Source organism: Sinocyclocheilus rhinocerous, unplaced genomic scaffold, assembly GCF_001515625.1.
Source record: "Sinocyclocheilus rhinocerous isolate Xijiao unplaced genomic scaffold, SAMN03320098_v1.1 scaffold44, whole genome shotgun sequence".
Taxonomy (NCBI): Eukaryota; Metazoa; Chordata; class Actinopteri; order Cypriniformes; family Cyprinidae; genus Sinocyclocheilus; species Sinocyclocheilus rhinocerous.
The window spans coordinates 608766-624357 of NW_015631022.1; the positions used below are offsets into that span (position 1 = coordinate 608766).

Consider the following 15592-nt stretch of genomic DNA (forward strand, 5'->3'; position numbering starts at 1 on the left):
TAATTCTATATTATTATTATTATTATTCATTATTTTATTAATTAGTATTGTATATTTTTATTTATTATTTTTTAGTGTTTACCATATCACAGATAAAATTGAGTTTACAATTTAGTTTAATTCTATATTATTATTATTATTCATTATTTTATTAATTAGTATTGTATATTTTTATTTATTATTTTTTAGTGTTGTACTTAAAATTACATTTTCCAAAGTCCCTGTTCTTTTTGAAGATATAATAGTGTTTATGATTTGTATTTTGTTCCCATAGTGATAAAAAGACTGTCCTAATTAGGCCGCGTTTGGTCAGCCGTTTTGTTATCATTTACATGTGTTTTATTTTCTGATTGACGCCCGAAATATGCAACAACATAGTAAAATATGAAAATTAAGTCAAGCACATTAATTCTTAAACTCACCTTTGTGGCGAGTAATCGCGCTGAATCCCTATAAGCTCGTGTATCTAAACTTAGTTTTCCCATAAGGCCAATAAAAATGGATTTGTTACAGTCATGAAAAATGTTTTTGAACGCTCTAACGTTGTATGAAGAATGTGAAGTTTTACCGAGGTATGTTCGGATGGCAGGGGCTTTTTGGTGTAACGGCCATTTATAACTAAATAAATAATTTTCAACGTTGCAAAAGATTCGATTCACTCGGTTGAATCAAAATCCCCACCAATAAATAAAACTACAATGACCATGAACAATCTGGGGAAAGCGCTTTCCGCTTGTGATTGGACGATGGCCGACGATGGGTTACGTGGCATTGGAGTCGCTAGTGCGCATGCGCAGTTTCACCGGCAGTGTCAAGATGGTGGCAGTCAGAATGCAGTTTACACTTTATTTGGTGTTGTTGTTAAACATTTACAACAGTTTTGTGTCTGCGTTGTATTTTCATATCGGCGAGACTGAAAAGAAATGCTTCATAGAAGAAATACCGGACGAAACCATGATAATAGGCAAGTAACGTTAGGAAAAACGGAATAAGCCAACTTTGTAGTGCACGTTAATGCTTAGCCTAGTGCTAACTAGCAGGTTTGTCAGGTAGAGTTCATTCTTTGGCAACCAGCTTGACTTCAGCTAGTTCAACTAAACAAAATATAAGTTACAAATGAGCTTATTTTGTAGGTTTTACCGTAAATAGCATTTAAATAGACATGTAGATGCATACTGCACCGAGAAAGCAACAGTATTAACTAATACGCTTTTTTAAACATTGAATGAAGTTTTTAAGGTAACGCCATAGTGATCCATCCTGCTGGACTTTGGCTAAATTAGATGAAGAGATGAATTATGAGACAAGAATCTGATGTTGAAATATCCTGAATGCAGTGACACAACACCAAGTGAATATGACATAACTTCTCACTCTAAGATAATGACTTACTGTGTTTAGTCAGGTATTCTTGTCAGTGGATTATTATGAAATGACTTCAATTTATTTTCTTACAACTATGTAAATCTGTCTTAACCAGGTAACTACCGAACGCAGCTCTATGACAAGCAGAAAGAAGAGTATTTGCCTGCAACTCAAGGACTTGGGATGTTTGTGGAAGTGAAAGATCCCGATGAGAAGGTCTGTCTGATTAAAGGTCTTGCGAGTAATAAAAGTCAAGCATGTTTGCATTTCATTGTTCTCATTTGCTTATCTTTTTTTGGGGTTTCAGGTGATCCTGTCCCGCCAGTATGGATCTGAGGGCAGGTTTATCTTCACCTCCCACACACCTGGAGAGCATCAAATCTGCTTGCACTCAAATTCCTCCAAATTTGCTCTTTTTGCTGGAGGGATGCTTGTGAGTTTATTTTGTGCACCGCTTCTTCTGCTCTCCTCAAACTATATTTATAAATACGCTGTTGAGACAAGTACAGTATTGCAGAATACACAATGCAAATATGATCCACACGAACTGACAAAATGTTGTGAGGAAATAAATGTTAATCCGTAAAACTTTTTGAATAATTGAAATTTAGATTTGATTTACAATTTTATTTTCAATTTTTATTTAATTTTACATTAAATAAATGTTAGCGTATTAAATGCAAGGAAAGTGTCTACTTTAATGATTCAAATAATTTTTGCGAAAACAAAATATGGGTGAAATAATGTTCAATTAACATGCATCGTAACATATTTATTTAAAAAAAAACATACATATTCTGACCTGTATTTGTTAAAATATAGAAGAAAAAGTGATTTTTTTTTACATTTTAAATTATTAAAAACTTCTTGCTTATAAATGGGTAAAACCTAGTGGTTTTAAGGAGATTGTCATAGATTGGTAATGATTTCAAATGATGATAAATAAGTTTTTGGGGCTGCACTGTGATCCTTAAATAGAGGCTTTTAATGCCATCTAATGATTCCTGCTCTAAATATCCCTGAAAATATTTTTTTTGGTTACACTATTAACTATTGTTACACTGAATGACATTTTATTAGGCGTATTCTGTTAATCATGGTAAAAATGTGCTTAGAAAAAAAATGTTACACTGGTCACACTGTAATGTACAAAAAACATTAAAAGCTTTATTAAACTTTTTTATTATATAAATATAATATCCCCCCCCCCCCAACACACACACACAATTCGAAATATGTGACCCTGGACCACAAAACCAGTCATAAGGGTCAATTTTTCGAAATTGAGATTAATTATGAATAAATAAGCTGAATAAATAATCTTTCCATTGATGTATGGTTTGTTAGGATAGGACAATATTTGGTCGAGATACAACTATTTGAAAATCTGGAATCTGAGGGTGCAAAAAAATCTAAATACTGAGAAAATCGCCTTTAAAGTTGTCCAAATTAAGTTCTTAGCAATGCATATTACTAATCAAAAATTAGGTTTTAATATATTTACAGTAGGAAATTTACAAAATATCTTCATGGAACATGATCTTTACTTAATATCCTAATGATTTTTGGCATAAAATAAAAGTCAATAATTTTGACCCATACAATGCATTTTTGGCTATTGCTACAAATTATACCCCAGCGACTTAAGACTGCTTTTGTGCTCCAGGGTCACATATGTCATTTTTTTATTTTTTATTGTGTAGAGCACCATCTAATGTTCAGTGGCTACCTATTCAGACAGCTTTTGCTTTTGAATCTTTGATACAGCGTGTTCACTTGGACATCCAAGTTGGTGAGCATACAAACAACTATGCAGAAATCGCTGCCAAGGACAAGCTGACGGAGCTGCAGCTGAGGGTGCGACAGCTGATGGAGCAGGTGGATCAGGTCCAGAAAGAGCAGAACTATCAGAGGGTAAGTGCTCTGTGGGTTTGAGGTTATACAGAACCAGTGATAGAACATGGTATTTCGGTCATATGTGCACAAGAATGATCCTAATCTGAATTTTCTTGTCCTTCCAGTATCGCGAGGAGCGCTTCAGACAGACCAGCGAGAGCACCAATCAGAGGGTCCTGTGGTGGTCTATCGTCCAGACGCTGATCCTGGTGGCCATTGGGTTTTGGCAAATGAGACATCTGAAGAGCTTCTTTGAGGCCAAGAAATTAGTATAGAACTGTATTCCGATTTTTTTTAAAGTTGTGATGATTGTCAGTTGATACAGTACACGCAGCATTTTGAAGATTGCCTGCTTCTTGTGTGGTCAAGGCTGCTGAAAAGTCAACATGCTCTCAGTTTAGTTCCCTCCCTAAATTGCCCTCTTTTATCCTGCATTGAGATTTGTCTTACGCAGCTCGTTTCAGTGCCACACCCCATGTAATGTGAACCTAGTTTCTATTCAGAAACACATTACAGTTTGTTACTGTTTGGAGGTGATAGGCACTCAACAAAAGCAGTTAACTGGATTCAAAACACAAATTGCATAGTGGTTGCCTTATCATTTGTTTCAGAAAGCTGATGAAGACATTAACTATTAACTGGGCTGCGAGTATGACGTTTTTCCTAAATGACCTTGGATTATTTGCTTAAACATTTACAAGACAAAAATAACCGAGTTTACCCTGGTGGCAGGTGTAAATGTGTTCTGTTGTTTGGTTGTGCAGTAATTAGTATGATATTTAAAGTTTTGCTCAGAGTGAATGTTTCTTGGTGTTTAAATTTTTATTCTTTATACAATTGGTTGATGTTTTCTTTTCTATACCCCCATTTTATTTTTTTTTGCTGTCAAGAACACTCGGATCATGTTAGAATCAGGCCGCCTTCCCTTTTGATAGCTACAGTTTGATGCTGACCTCAGTGATTTTGAATAACCGTGTACACGTTTGAAATGTATATATCCAAATAAATGGCAAAATGTAGTTATCAAAAGGTGAAATGTTTAATTATGAGTACTTGACACATTGAAATAAATGATATCAAAAGGTTTTATATTTTTGATGAATACCCATTAGCTATCGCCTGTTGCTCTGACAGAGTTTTTCTGTTTCCTTTGAAAGCCGTCTAACCATCTTACACAAACATTATCATATTTTTCACATCTTTTTTTTTCTATTGTAAACTCCTCAGGTTGATGTAGAGATTTCAGTGGTTTATTCACTCTTAAATTGATCTGCCCAGAATACACTGTAAAAACGATATTTGTGATTTGCTCGCTTTTTCAGATACCATAGCTGGTGTCATAATGTGTTTTCTTTAAAAAAATTTTAAAAAAAAACAAGACTGCATGTTGTTTTGAGTGTTTTGTTACACATAGATTACTGCTCACTGAAATGCTTTGCCATCACATTTGTATGGTTTAACTTTTTTGTTTAGTTTTTGGTCATTTTAGTTTGTGAACAGCCACTGGGAAATGGGGTTATTTTTTAAGTAGGGACAGGGGAAGGAAAATTTGTTGGCGAGAAAACTACCCTATAATTGCACTCAGAAATAAAGTTTCCCACTCTCCCCAACATTGGCTCAGTTGTCTTCATAATTATTTGGTAAAACAACTTCTACAAGATAGTAATTAGAGAAATTAATTTACTAGGGGAGAACAAAAATTCACATTTCCGCTAAATTAACTAATGTAATTTTCATTACATAGATATAGTTAACTATTTAAACTATTCAGAACTTTAAAAATGTAATTGGATGTATGATATTTTATTTACTAGACCATCTACAGCTGTTAACCCGTTAACGACGTCCGATTCGTGATCAAATTTTTCTTTGGTTCGGATCTTTTCAGTGAATCGGTTGAACCGTTTCACTTAAGCGGTCTGCAAAACTGTTTTATTAAAACCTGCAAAACGTATTTTGTTTCAGCTAATAAATGTAAATATGTTGTTTAATGTAAATACATCATTTATCTAGGTTCTAAATAACTTTTATGAGCTAAATGAAGATTGCAACACACTGAACGCAGGACACGAATAACTAAAGTAAACACCTTAACTTGCGTAATAAACATAATAAACAGTGCTTTGTGCCTACCATGAAGCTTTAATGGAGCGTGTAATATTCTATTGGAATGTCGAATCAAGCGATAGCGTAAAATAGTCACTGAATCGTTTTAACCGGTTCATTAAAATGAACTGTTCTAAAGAACCGATTCTCGGAAAAGAGTTGAATTTCCCATCACAACTGCTCGTTAGTTAGTCATATCTGTAAATTTTTTGTATCACTGTCCTTTGGTTACCTATGCTTTATGCATATAACGGTATTCAAATATTTCTGATTATGTCTCTAAATTAATTGTACCGGTCAGGTCAGAAAATCATAGGAACTTTATTCCGTACGTTGTTTCCAGAGGAATATTTCAAAGACGGACGGTTGCAGCCAGCGTGTGATTTTTAAGTTTTTTTTGTCACAGTTGTCACTTAAGTTTTTTAACGGTTACCGGCAATGACGCGCCGTATAAAACAAGCGGAGACCATATAGTATTTCTGAGGCATGTAAAACACGTCTAAGTAATTCAGACGGATGTGTTAACCTAAAATCATTACCGCGAGCTTGTTTTTTTGTCGTACCGTCATGAGTGACGTGTAACTGAACTCACCACATTTTCTAATCATAACATCATGAAATATGTCTATGATTGTGCTTTACGGAGGATAGAGTGACTGGCATCGTACCTACTATGAGAGAAATCATTCAAGTCGACCGCTAGGAAGAATGGGATTTAAAGTTGCAAGTCATTTGTGATGGAAAGAGACAAAAGACACTGTTGCAAACTAGGAATGAGATTTTAACATGTAGATGACATGATCGCAAGCTCGAGGCTGTATCAGTGAAATACTCGTGAAGATATTACGATCTGCTTGCGTGGTACAGCGCTGCTCTGAAAGGCTCAAAGATGATGTACGCTTCACGGAGAAAACCTGTGCTGTATTTCAAAGATGACAGAAGGTAGACGCTTCATTCATAGCATGCATGTGAACGTGTGGCCACTCTAATGTGTGTTTTATTTCGATATAATCTTATTCCGATAGATGCATCGTTGCAGTCATTTGCAAGTGGTGGTCTGTGGGTTTGTAAAAGCTTCTGTGTGAATGAATACAGATCTTAGCTTGCTAGTAGTCGTCGTTTCATGTGTTTCATCATTTCAAGAAGTGAAAGTCAAAGGGTGCAGCGACATGGAGAGGTTCAGTGAGTATGAGGCATGTGTTGAGAAGTGTAGAGTTTTAACCCTGTAAAGCCTGACATGTGCAATAATAGGCAGAATCAATCATTCTCAATGGACCTGTTTATTGGACCTTTAGACAAAATATGGAAGAAAATCTTAAACGTTTGCATATGTTTGATGCATCAGGCTTTTATGGCTCATATAGTATGATATAGTGAGAATATACAGGTGCATTGGCGGGTTTTTGTTAAATGTGAGCCAAAATCAATCACAATTAAAAGAACCAAAGACTTAAACTACTTCAGTCTGTGTGCATTGAATTTATTTAATACACGAGTTTCACAATTTGAGTTGAATTACTGAAATAAATGAACTTTTCCACGACATTCTAATTTATTGAGATGCACCTGTAGATTCTCGACACAACTTACCAACTTACAATGCAATGCAAACTAATGATGATTAAGAGCTTAACAATTAATGTTTCTTTAAATATGATACATCAGGCAGTTTTGATACTCATATTTTAACATATTTTTTTCTAGATAGTCAAGTAAACGTAATTTGCATCAGTCCAGTAAATGTTCATCTTGAAATATTATTAACAATAGGCCTGTATGTAATTTTTACAAAAAAAATCAGTAAAGATTTTGCAGCAAAAAGGCCATTTATTGGCTAAAAATGTATAAACTATCAGTCAATTAACAGAAAGGGTGTAGTAGATTGTGTACTACAGGTTTTTAAGCAAAGTTTTAATCATTTTGGTACTTTATAGGCCTTAGAAATTCATGTATCAAATATGATACCTTAGGCTTTATAGGGTTAAGTCTGATTGAGCAAGATGCATGAGGTCCCTGAGGATCAACAATATGTTTGTCAACCAATGTAGCTAATGCTTACAGTTGTATGTTGTAAGTTGCTTGTGCTAATTAATTTTGATCAACTGGCTCACTAAAAACTCTTATTGTAACCTTTTTGTAATGTACTTCAAAGACCCTATGAAATCATAACTAGTTTTATTACTTTTAGGCCATTTCTGTTAGCTTTTAAGTCACATGCAAAATTATTGTAATAATAATAATAATAATAATAAATAACTTTGTATTAATTGTAAAGAGTATTTCTCTTCTTGGAAAACTAACCAAAAAAGTATTGATGACTCATCTTGCACTCATTCGTTTTGTCCAATCAAATGCTCTCTAGAGCCTTAGAAATTCATGTATCAAATATGATACCTTAGGCTTTATAGGGTTAAGTCTGATTGAGCAAGATGCATGAGGTCCCTGAGGATCAACAATACGTTTGTCAACCAATGTAGCTAATGCTTGCAGTTGTATATTGTAAGTTGCTTGTGCTAATTAATTTTGATCAACTGGCTCACTAAAACTCTTATTGTAACCTTTTTGTAATGTACTTCAAAGACCCTATGAAATCATAACTAGTTTTATTACTTTTAGGCCATTTCTGTTAGCTTTTAAGTCACATGCAAAATTATTGTAATAATAATAATAATAATAATAAATAACTTTGTATTAATTGTAAAGAGTATTTCTCTTCTTGGAAAACTAACCAAAAAAGTATTGATGACTCATCTTGCACTCATTCGTTTTGTCCAATCAAATGCTCTCTAGAATGTGAATGTCCCTCCCGCTAATGTTGCTTAAAGGTACAGTCACATTAGTTGAATTTCATGGGAAAAAGGCGGCCTATTGTCAACTGTAGCAATGTATGAAGCACAGCTTAACATGAAAACAAGTAACTTTCTGTTGGACAGCACTGCAGATTTCCAGAATCAACATATAGCTGTTGTGAAATCTGCATAGGGAAATCTTTTGTGCTCCCACGAAATTCCCAGTTGCTTGGATCACTATTGAAATGACTGGATTTTGCACTCAAAAAATGTGATAAATGTGACTGCACCTCCCTTCTGACTTGTGTTTGAGCTCTAATTTCCGTTTTAAAGGGAAATACGCCGATTTCACGCATCAAGCATTTAAATGGGGTTTTTAAAGCGTATGGGGGCCTTTAATAAGTGTTGACCACTGATGTTATGTTTGCAGGGACTGTTGTGGTCCATTTATTTAGTGCTTGAACACCGTTATGTCAGTTTGAGGTTTCACACAAATGTATTCATGTTTCCAGTTTTCTGTCGAGGAAATGCACCGTCTGGAAGCTCTTTGGGCTCTGCATGCTGTTTGTTTTGGGCTCTCTTCTTTGGGTGCAGCTGACTTGTTCAGGAGACATGAGCCAGACGGTTGGGTCCAGTCACCTCCCTCACCAGCCCTGTCCTGTAGAGAGACAGTCCTCGTCTGCTGATGACCCATCCTGGGGCCCTCACAAAATGGCCCTCATTGTGCCATTCAGAGAGCGCTTTGAAGAGCTGCTTGTATTTGTCCCTTATATGCATGCTTTCCTCAACAAAAAGAAAATACGACATAAAATATTTATTGTAAACCAACTGGATCACTTTCGGTGAGTACCTTTCATCGCTGGAATAGTCTAGCTCCCCGACCTGAATTCATATGTATGTATTTGTTCTTTTATTGAAAGCCGTTTCCATTGCACAACAGTTTGTATCCATGCTTTTCAGGTTCAATCGGGCCTCTCTTATTAACGTTGGGTTTATGGAAAGCGGTAATGACACAGACTACATTGCAATGCATGATGTGGACTTGTTGCCTCAAAATGAGGATCTGGACTATGGATTCTCGAAGGAGGGTCCCTTCCATGTGGCCTCGCCAGAGCTTCATCCCTTATATCATTACAAGACGTATGTTGGAGGAATCCTGCTGCTTTCCAAGAAACATTATCAGCTGGTAAGAAACCTGAATACTTGTGAGTATTGAATACTGCTTCTGAAGAGAATTCGTTCGCAAATTACAATCGCTTGTCATGTGTGTCTGAAGTGCAATGGGATGTCGAACCGCTTCTGGGGATGGGGAAGAGAAGATGACGAGTTTTTTAGAAGACTGAAAACAGCTGATCTTAAGGTACTTGAAAGTGTTTGAAAAATAAAGAAAAGATGTTATCTTTAGCTGTATTTCTGATTTCATAGATCATTTTGTATTTACCATTCAAATATCTGCAGCTTTTTAGGCCAACGGGTATTACTACAGGAACTAAAACATTTCGACACATCCATGATCCAGGCTGGAGGAAGAGAGATCAGAAGCGGATCGCTGCACAAAAGCAGGTAAAGAAATCTGGGCTTTAAAATATGTATACCTCATATGAAATTCAGCAACATTATGGTTATGTATTAATCATGTGATACATTTTCCAACCTTAAAAAAAAAAGAGTTTGATTTAGCTTTTTTAAAATTTGTTTATTTGATATCTTTTGATGCCATTTAGCAGACAAATGTCTAGTAAGTATATATTTGATCTACCTTTCATAGGTTAGATGTTTAGTGTAGTGGTCGACCGATATTTGTTTTTTTTTTTGACAGCCGATGCAGATATCTTGGAAAGCAGGGTGGCCGATATAAAGCCGATATAATTGTATTCATTTTAATTCGTCAAAATAAAAGTACCGCCTCGAACGCATCGGCCAAACAGAAAAACTTATCGGCCGATGCCGATATTTGAAAAATGCCAAATGTTGGCCGATATATCGGCCGACCACTAGTTTAGTGAGATTAATATATTTAGCAAGGTACATAACTAGAGACAGTAAAGACATTTATGATGTTACGAAAGGTTTCTATTTCAAATAAATACTTTCTGTGTATTGAACAATAAATATTGAACAATGTATATTGAAAAAATGTGTTAAAGTTTCTAAAAAAAAAAAAAAAGCAATACAACCATTTTCAACATTGATAATAATCCACATAAAAGGTTATGGCATATTAACCCTTGGGTATTAACATGGAACTGAGGAAGGGTTAATACCCGTATTACCCGAAAACATTCTGTACTTGCACTTTTGCACTTCTTTGCACATATTTTTGTGACCTCTGAGCAATAAATGGAATAAGCCTTTTGAGCTGTATTTGGACGAGTGCGGATCTCTTTCATCTTTGCAACATTGATAATAATAAATGTTTCTTGAGTTGAGCAGTAAATTAGCATATTAGAATGATTTCTGAAGGATCATGTGACACTGAAGACTGGAGTAATGATGCTGAAAATTCTAAATACATTCAAATAGACAACAGTTATTTCAAATTGTAATAATATTTCACAATGTTTCTGTATTTACTGTATACTCAATCATAAGAGACTTCTTTCAAAAACATTTTTAAAATGTTACCAATCACAAACTTTTTAACGGTAGTGTGTATACACTTCTGAGCATTTTTGGGCATTACATAATTCCCATTCTTCAGTTTGGTTTATTTAGTAGTTTTTACAACTTTACTATTATTGTAAAATGTGGAAAATACTAATAAAAAGAGAGTAGATGTTTCCACACCTTAGACTGGAAGTTGATATGTTTGAAAATTTCAGTTTGCTAAAACAAATTACTATGTTTTCTTGTTTCAGTCTGTGGATATCTCTCCATAGATACAAACTTTCAGTGACAACTCGCTTTTTTTAGATCAAAATAGGTCACCTATGAGATTTGCTTAGATCCAATGAGAAAGTGTTTGTCATAACTTTTTTAATTCAGTTATGAAAAGGTAGATTGGTCTTATTTGTATTGGAAAAATAAGACTGAGTTCCCCTTGGCAGCTGCTAGTTGGTCAAACTAGGACTCAGTCTTAACATGGTGGCTAAGTTTATGCATCTGGCCCCTGGTTGTTTCAACAAGTTTTGTATAGTACTATTTTACTTTTTACTTCAAAAACTATGTCTAAAAGGGTGATATTTTATGTATTTGAGGTCTGAGATGTGGGAACGGTGAAGAGAGAGAGGGCAAACATTTTGCATTTTAGGTCAGCATTGTCTTAAATAGCCTGCATAGCGCTTCATCTTTTATAACATGGGATTTTGACCAAATATATTCAATCTTGATTTTTGTAAAATGTTGCAACAAGATGTTTTTTTTTTTTGTGAAAAATTACAGTTTTGGACATATAAGGTAATAAAAAAATATTTTAAAAATACCTTAAAGTAACTACAAATGAGCATGCAAAGCAAATATCTTTAAAAGAAACTCAGTGTGGAGCATGACCCCGATCCGCGCAATGTTCTCACCTTTTTTCCCACGTACCTGTCTGCATCTCTGCTCTCTCATGACACACTGTGGTCACGCAGACCCCTGTCCTAATGTTTGGATTCGTGTCTGTCTGCGTTTTCAGGAGCAGTTTAAGGTGGACCCAGAGGGTGGCCTGACTAACCTCCGCTACAAGGTGGAGTCCAGACAGGAAGTGACCATCAGCGGAGCTCCATGTACTGTCATCAACACCTTTCTAGAGTGTGACCTCAGCCTGACCCCATGGTGCCAGTCCAGCTAATATGCTTAAGCAGGACCTGTAAAGCCAGAATGATTCGCATTCTCCTTCTGTGGCGGCAGGAAGGCTTTCACAGATCACTGGTGCCAGTCACACTTGAAAAATCACTCTGATCGGCTAACCAAAAGGACTTGAATATGTGACTGTGGGAAAAGAACTTTCTCTAAGTTTTTATTTTTATAGGACAGTGTTGTTGGCTTCATCCATTCATTTTTGAACTGAACTATGGACCAATGTCAGGTACTGCACTTTGAGTTTGCATCATCTACATTTCAAATACGAGCATCCAAATGTCCGGTTTTTAATGATGAGTTTTATAATATTTTAGTTGTAGCAGTGGCCTGTTTTGGACTGTTTCTCTTAGTGCAATTGTGAGTATTTTGCTCAGCCATGTCTTGACAGAATTCTGTTTCTTTTCGCTTGAAAATTAATCACGTCTTGAAAAGGACAATATTATATATATGAAAGTGTTTCGAGGGTACTTGGATTGTATTTGCACATTATTCAGTATTTATATAAAAGCAAAGGTTTCCTAGTTTCAGTCTTTGTGCTTTTCTCCCATGTTTCAGATGCATGGAATGCTGTTACGACTTACACTCACAGGATTATATATAGATCTTGTCGAGGGGTGAGAACCAGAAGGGCGTAAGTGACATTGCACCAACTTTACAGGAGGGCCAAAACAAAAATTGACCATCGTTTGATCTGATTTTGTGTAATTATTTCAATCTTTTATAATAAAAAATGTGTACACGCATGGATAACGGTATACTTTTTAAACACGATTTTAACATTTATTCAGGAAAAAAACAAATTCAAATTTTTTTTAAATTTAAAAAAAAGTCACTTGCGCCTTTTTGGCACCAATGTTTTATTCAATTTTGTGTATAAAAAACATGGGCGCATCTGCTGACAATATGAACAAAACATTACATTAAAGAGTTTAAAAGAAATGACAATCCATTATGATAAAATAAAATATCATAAAATATCACATAAAAAAGCCTTTACATCAAATTAGTTAATTGAATGTGATTAATTTTACTGAAATGGTAATCTCAGGCACTTAACAATTTGGTCAAATGGTGTCGAGGGGTGAGAACCAGAAGGGCGTAAGTGACATTGCACCAACTTTACAGGAGGGCCAAAACAAAAATTGACCATCGTTTGATCTGATTTTGTGTAATTATTTCAATCTTTTATAATAAAAAATGTGTACACGCATGGATAACGGTATACTTTTTAAACACGATTTTAACATTTATTCAGGAGAAAAACAAATTCAAATTTTTTTTTAATTTAAAAAAAGTCACTTGCGCCTTTTTGGCACCAATGTTTTATTCAATTTTGTGTATAAAAAACATGGGCGCATCTGCTGACAATATGAACAAAACATTACATTAAAGAGTTTAAAAGAAATGACAATCCATTATGATAAAATAAAATATCATAAAATATCACATAAAAAAGCCTTTACATCAAATTAGTTAATTGAATGTGATTAATTTTACTGAAATGGTAATCTCAGGCACTTAACAATTTGGTCAAATGGTTGATTAAAAAGCCTTTACAGATGACTTCCCTAGTGAAAATTAAATATACAAAAAAGTATTTGAAATGCATTTATTTCATGCTATACTACAAATACATTTACATATTATTTACATATCACTAAACTGGTATACTTAAAGTTTGCTAAATTGGAACAACTAATTTTGTACTTAATGCACTTTAATTGTAAGAAAGTAGTTCTGAAGGATATTTGATTGTGCTAAAAGTGAAACTATTGCAAGTATACTTCAGGTACAATTTAAATATCATGCATTTAAAGACCGATATTATTCGAAGATCATACAGTCCTCATCAATAGTGACATTAAAACACATTTTAGGCTTAATATTGAGAAATGTGCATTGTGCGTAAGTAGTACGCCAAATAAAGTTTAATTATAATTTTTTTTATATCAGTAAGTATCGAGTGATATTCGAGAAGGCATCGCGAGTTCACATTTTACTGCAGAAGCCGATAAGCGCCCTTGTTGTTTTTGAACAGAAGCCGATAAGTCGCAATTAAAAAAAAAACGTGATTTCTGAGAAAAAAATGGAGTTATAGGTTTTCAGATTAACTCTTCATATTTTGCCCAAGATGTCACTTACGCCCTTCTGGTTCTCACCCCTCGTTATGAACTGGAGGCATAAAGCTATGTCAAAAAACATCATGCAGCGCAAATGTTAATAAAATTCGGACTCCACATACTTTTTATTGGCAATGCCTGAAATTAAACTGTGAATCAGTACTCGGTCCAAACTAAAGTGCTATTTTGCCTTTGGAGACAAACTTCTGCACAACTGCACAGAACACATTTGCCAAAAAATAAAGCGAATATGACTCTATGCCATTGCAATTACTGTCTTTATTAAAATACAGGGTACTACTTCACATTCACCAGCAGAGCAATGTCAATAACACTTTGTAAGGCATGCAGTCTTCCCATTTATTTGAGTATTATTTAACACATGAAGATGCTTTGAAAAAATGCATTTTGAGGGAGATTTGTTGTGTACATGCAATCAATGCTGTTGAGCTCCACAACATTGTACTGTTAATGAAGTTTACGGTGCTGGGTTTTAATGAGCTGTTGCATAATTTATTTTTAAACAAATGAATGAAGCCAGGTAAGTTGACCAAAGGGTCAAAAGTTTGGACACACTAATAATTTTGTGAAGTTAAATTTCTCATTAGCTTACAAGCCTTCTAAAGTTGTATGTTCAAATGTTTGAAATAATAATTATTATAATTTTAAGTAACTAAACATATTTAACTTTTTTTTTGCCTTGTATGAATTTCTTCACATTTTTTTTTTTTTTGGACAAGAAGAAGAGCTGGAGTCCAGAAGCTCAAATAGTTTAGTTTTTTGTCACTAATTCTTTCACATTTTGTGTTTTTTTTTTTTTTCATAGTTTTAATGACTTTTACTCTAAAATGCTGAAATAATTTTATAAGAAGTTCTTAAACCCATTCAAAAGTGTTAAGTAAATGGTCACTTTAAAGAATAACAAATCAATCTGTCCTCCTTTGTCAGTGACTGTTCATCTGTCTAAGTAGCAGATAATATGATAACGTGTATTTTAGTGTGAATCTGGATTGGCAGTTTGTTTACATCAAGTTTTAAGTTGTCCGATGTGCCAGATGTTAAAATTAGAGGTCTTTATGTGATCTGCAAGGTAACAGCATGATTTCTTTATTAAATGATGCTACTGTTTTTCAGAGCTTTTAGGGAAAAAATACTATGGTAACCATCCTAGTTTCCTCCAAAATGTCATAGGCATCATTGTGTATACTGTAAACTTGTGATAGATGTGATCTACCTACAAACAGAGCAAAAAGCTTTCGTAATGTTTATTGTTTCCTGAAGATTATGGTTACCATGGTAAACTTGGCCATAGGCTGATTTATTGTCAGGTGAAGGTATTAATGAACAAAAATGTCACACCATTACTAAAAGAAAAAAAATGGTTACAACAACACTTTAAATAGCCTACACTGTTAAAAAACATTGTGATTTTAACAGTAAACAACTGTAAAAATGCTACAGTAAAAACCTGTTAATTGGTTATCAGTAAGTTTCCATACTATATACGGTGAATAACTGTAATTACATTTAATG

General features: G+C 34.4%; 2 protein-coding genes across 3 annotated transcripts; both read left to right on the forward strand.

Moving 5' to 3' along the window:
* Positions 1–802: 802 nt before the first annotated feature.
* On the forward strand, positions 803–4871 carry tmed9 (transmembrane p24 trafficking protein 9). Of its 2 annotated transcripts, none has more exons than XM_016553635.1 (5): positions 803–964; positions 1481–1581; positions 1673–1798; positions 3133–3279; positions 3387–4871. In XM_016553635.1, the coding sequence occupies exons 1-5, from the start codon at positions 817–819 to the stop codon at positions 3534–3536; spliced, it is 672 nt and encodes a 223-aa protein (XP_016409121.1). In that variant the 5' UTR covers positions 803–816; the 3' UTR covers positions 3537–4871. The 2 variants fall into 2 exon arrangements, with proteins under 2 accessions (XP_016409121.1, XP_016409122.1); XM_016553636.1 differs by lacking the exon at positions 803–964 and adding an exon at positions 979–1351.
* Positions 4872–5557: 686 nt separating this feature from the next.
* On the forward strand, positions 5558–12675 carry LOC107741053 (beta-1,4-galactosyltransferase 7-like). Its single transcript, XM_016553637.1, has 6 exons — positions 5558–6309; positions 8669–8998; positions 9117–9342; positions 9433–9516; positions 9615–9719; positions 11773–12675. Exons 1-6 carry the CDS (start codon positions 6257–6259, stop codon positions 11926–11928), a joined length of 954 nt encoding a protein of 317 aa, XP_016409123.1. The 5' UTR covers positions 5558–6256; the 3' UTR covers positions 11929–12675.
* Positions 12676–15592: the final 2917 nt, after the last annotated feature.

Excerpts from the sequence above, each read along its gene's own strand:
- tmed9 (XM_016553635.1), top strand. The coding sequence starts at position 817 with ATGGTGGCAGTCAGAATGCAGTTTACACTTTATTTGGTGTTGTTGTTA. Across the intron at positions 1,582-1,672 it reads TGAAAGATCCCGATGAGAAG|GTGATCCTGTCCCGCCAGTA; the intron begins GTCTGTCTGATT and ends TTGGGGTTTCAG. Across the intron at positions 1,799-3,132 it reads TTTTTGCTGGAGGGATGCTT|CGTGTTCACTTGGACATCCA; the intron begins GTGAGTTTATTT and ends TCTTTGATACAG.
- LOC107741053 (XM_016553637.1), top strand. The coding sequence starts at position 6,257 with ATGATGTACGCTTCACGGAGAAAACCTGTGCTGTATTTCAAAGATGAC. Across the intron at positions 6,310-8,668 it reads TATTTCAAAGATGACAGAAG|TTTTCTGTCGAGGAAATGCA; the intron begins GTAGACGCTTCA and ends TCATGTTTCCAG. Across the intron at positions 9,517-9,614 it reads TGAAAACAGCTGATCTTAAG|CTTTTTAGGCCAACGGGTAT; the intron begins GTACTTGAAAGT and ends AAATATCTGCAG.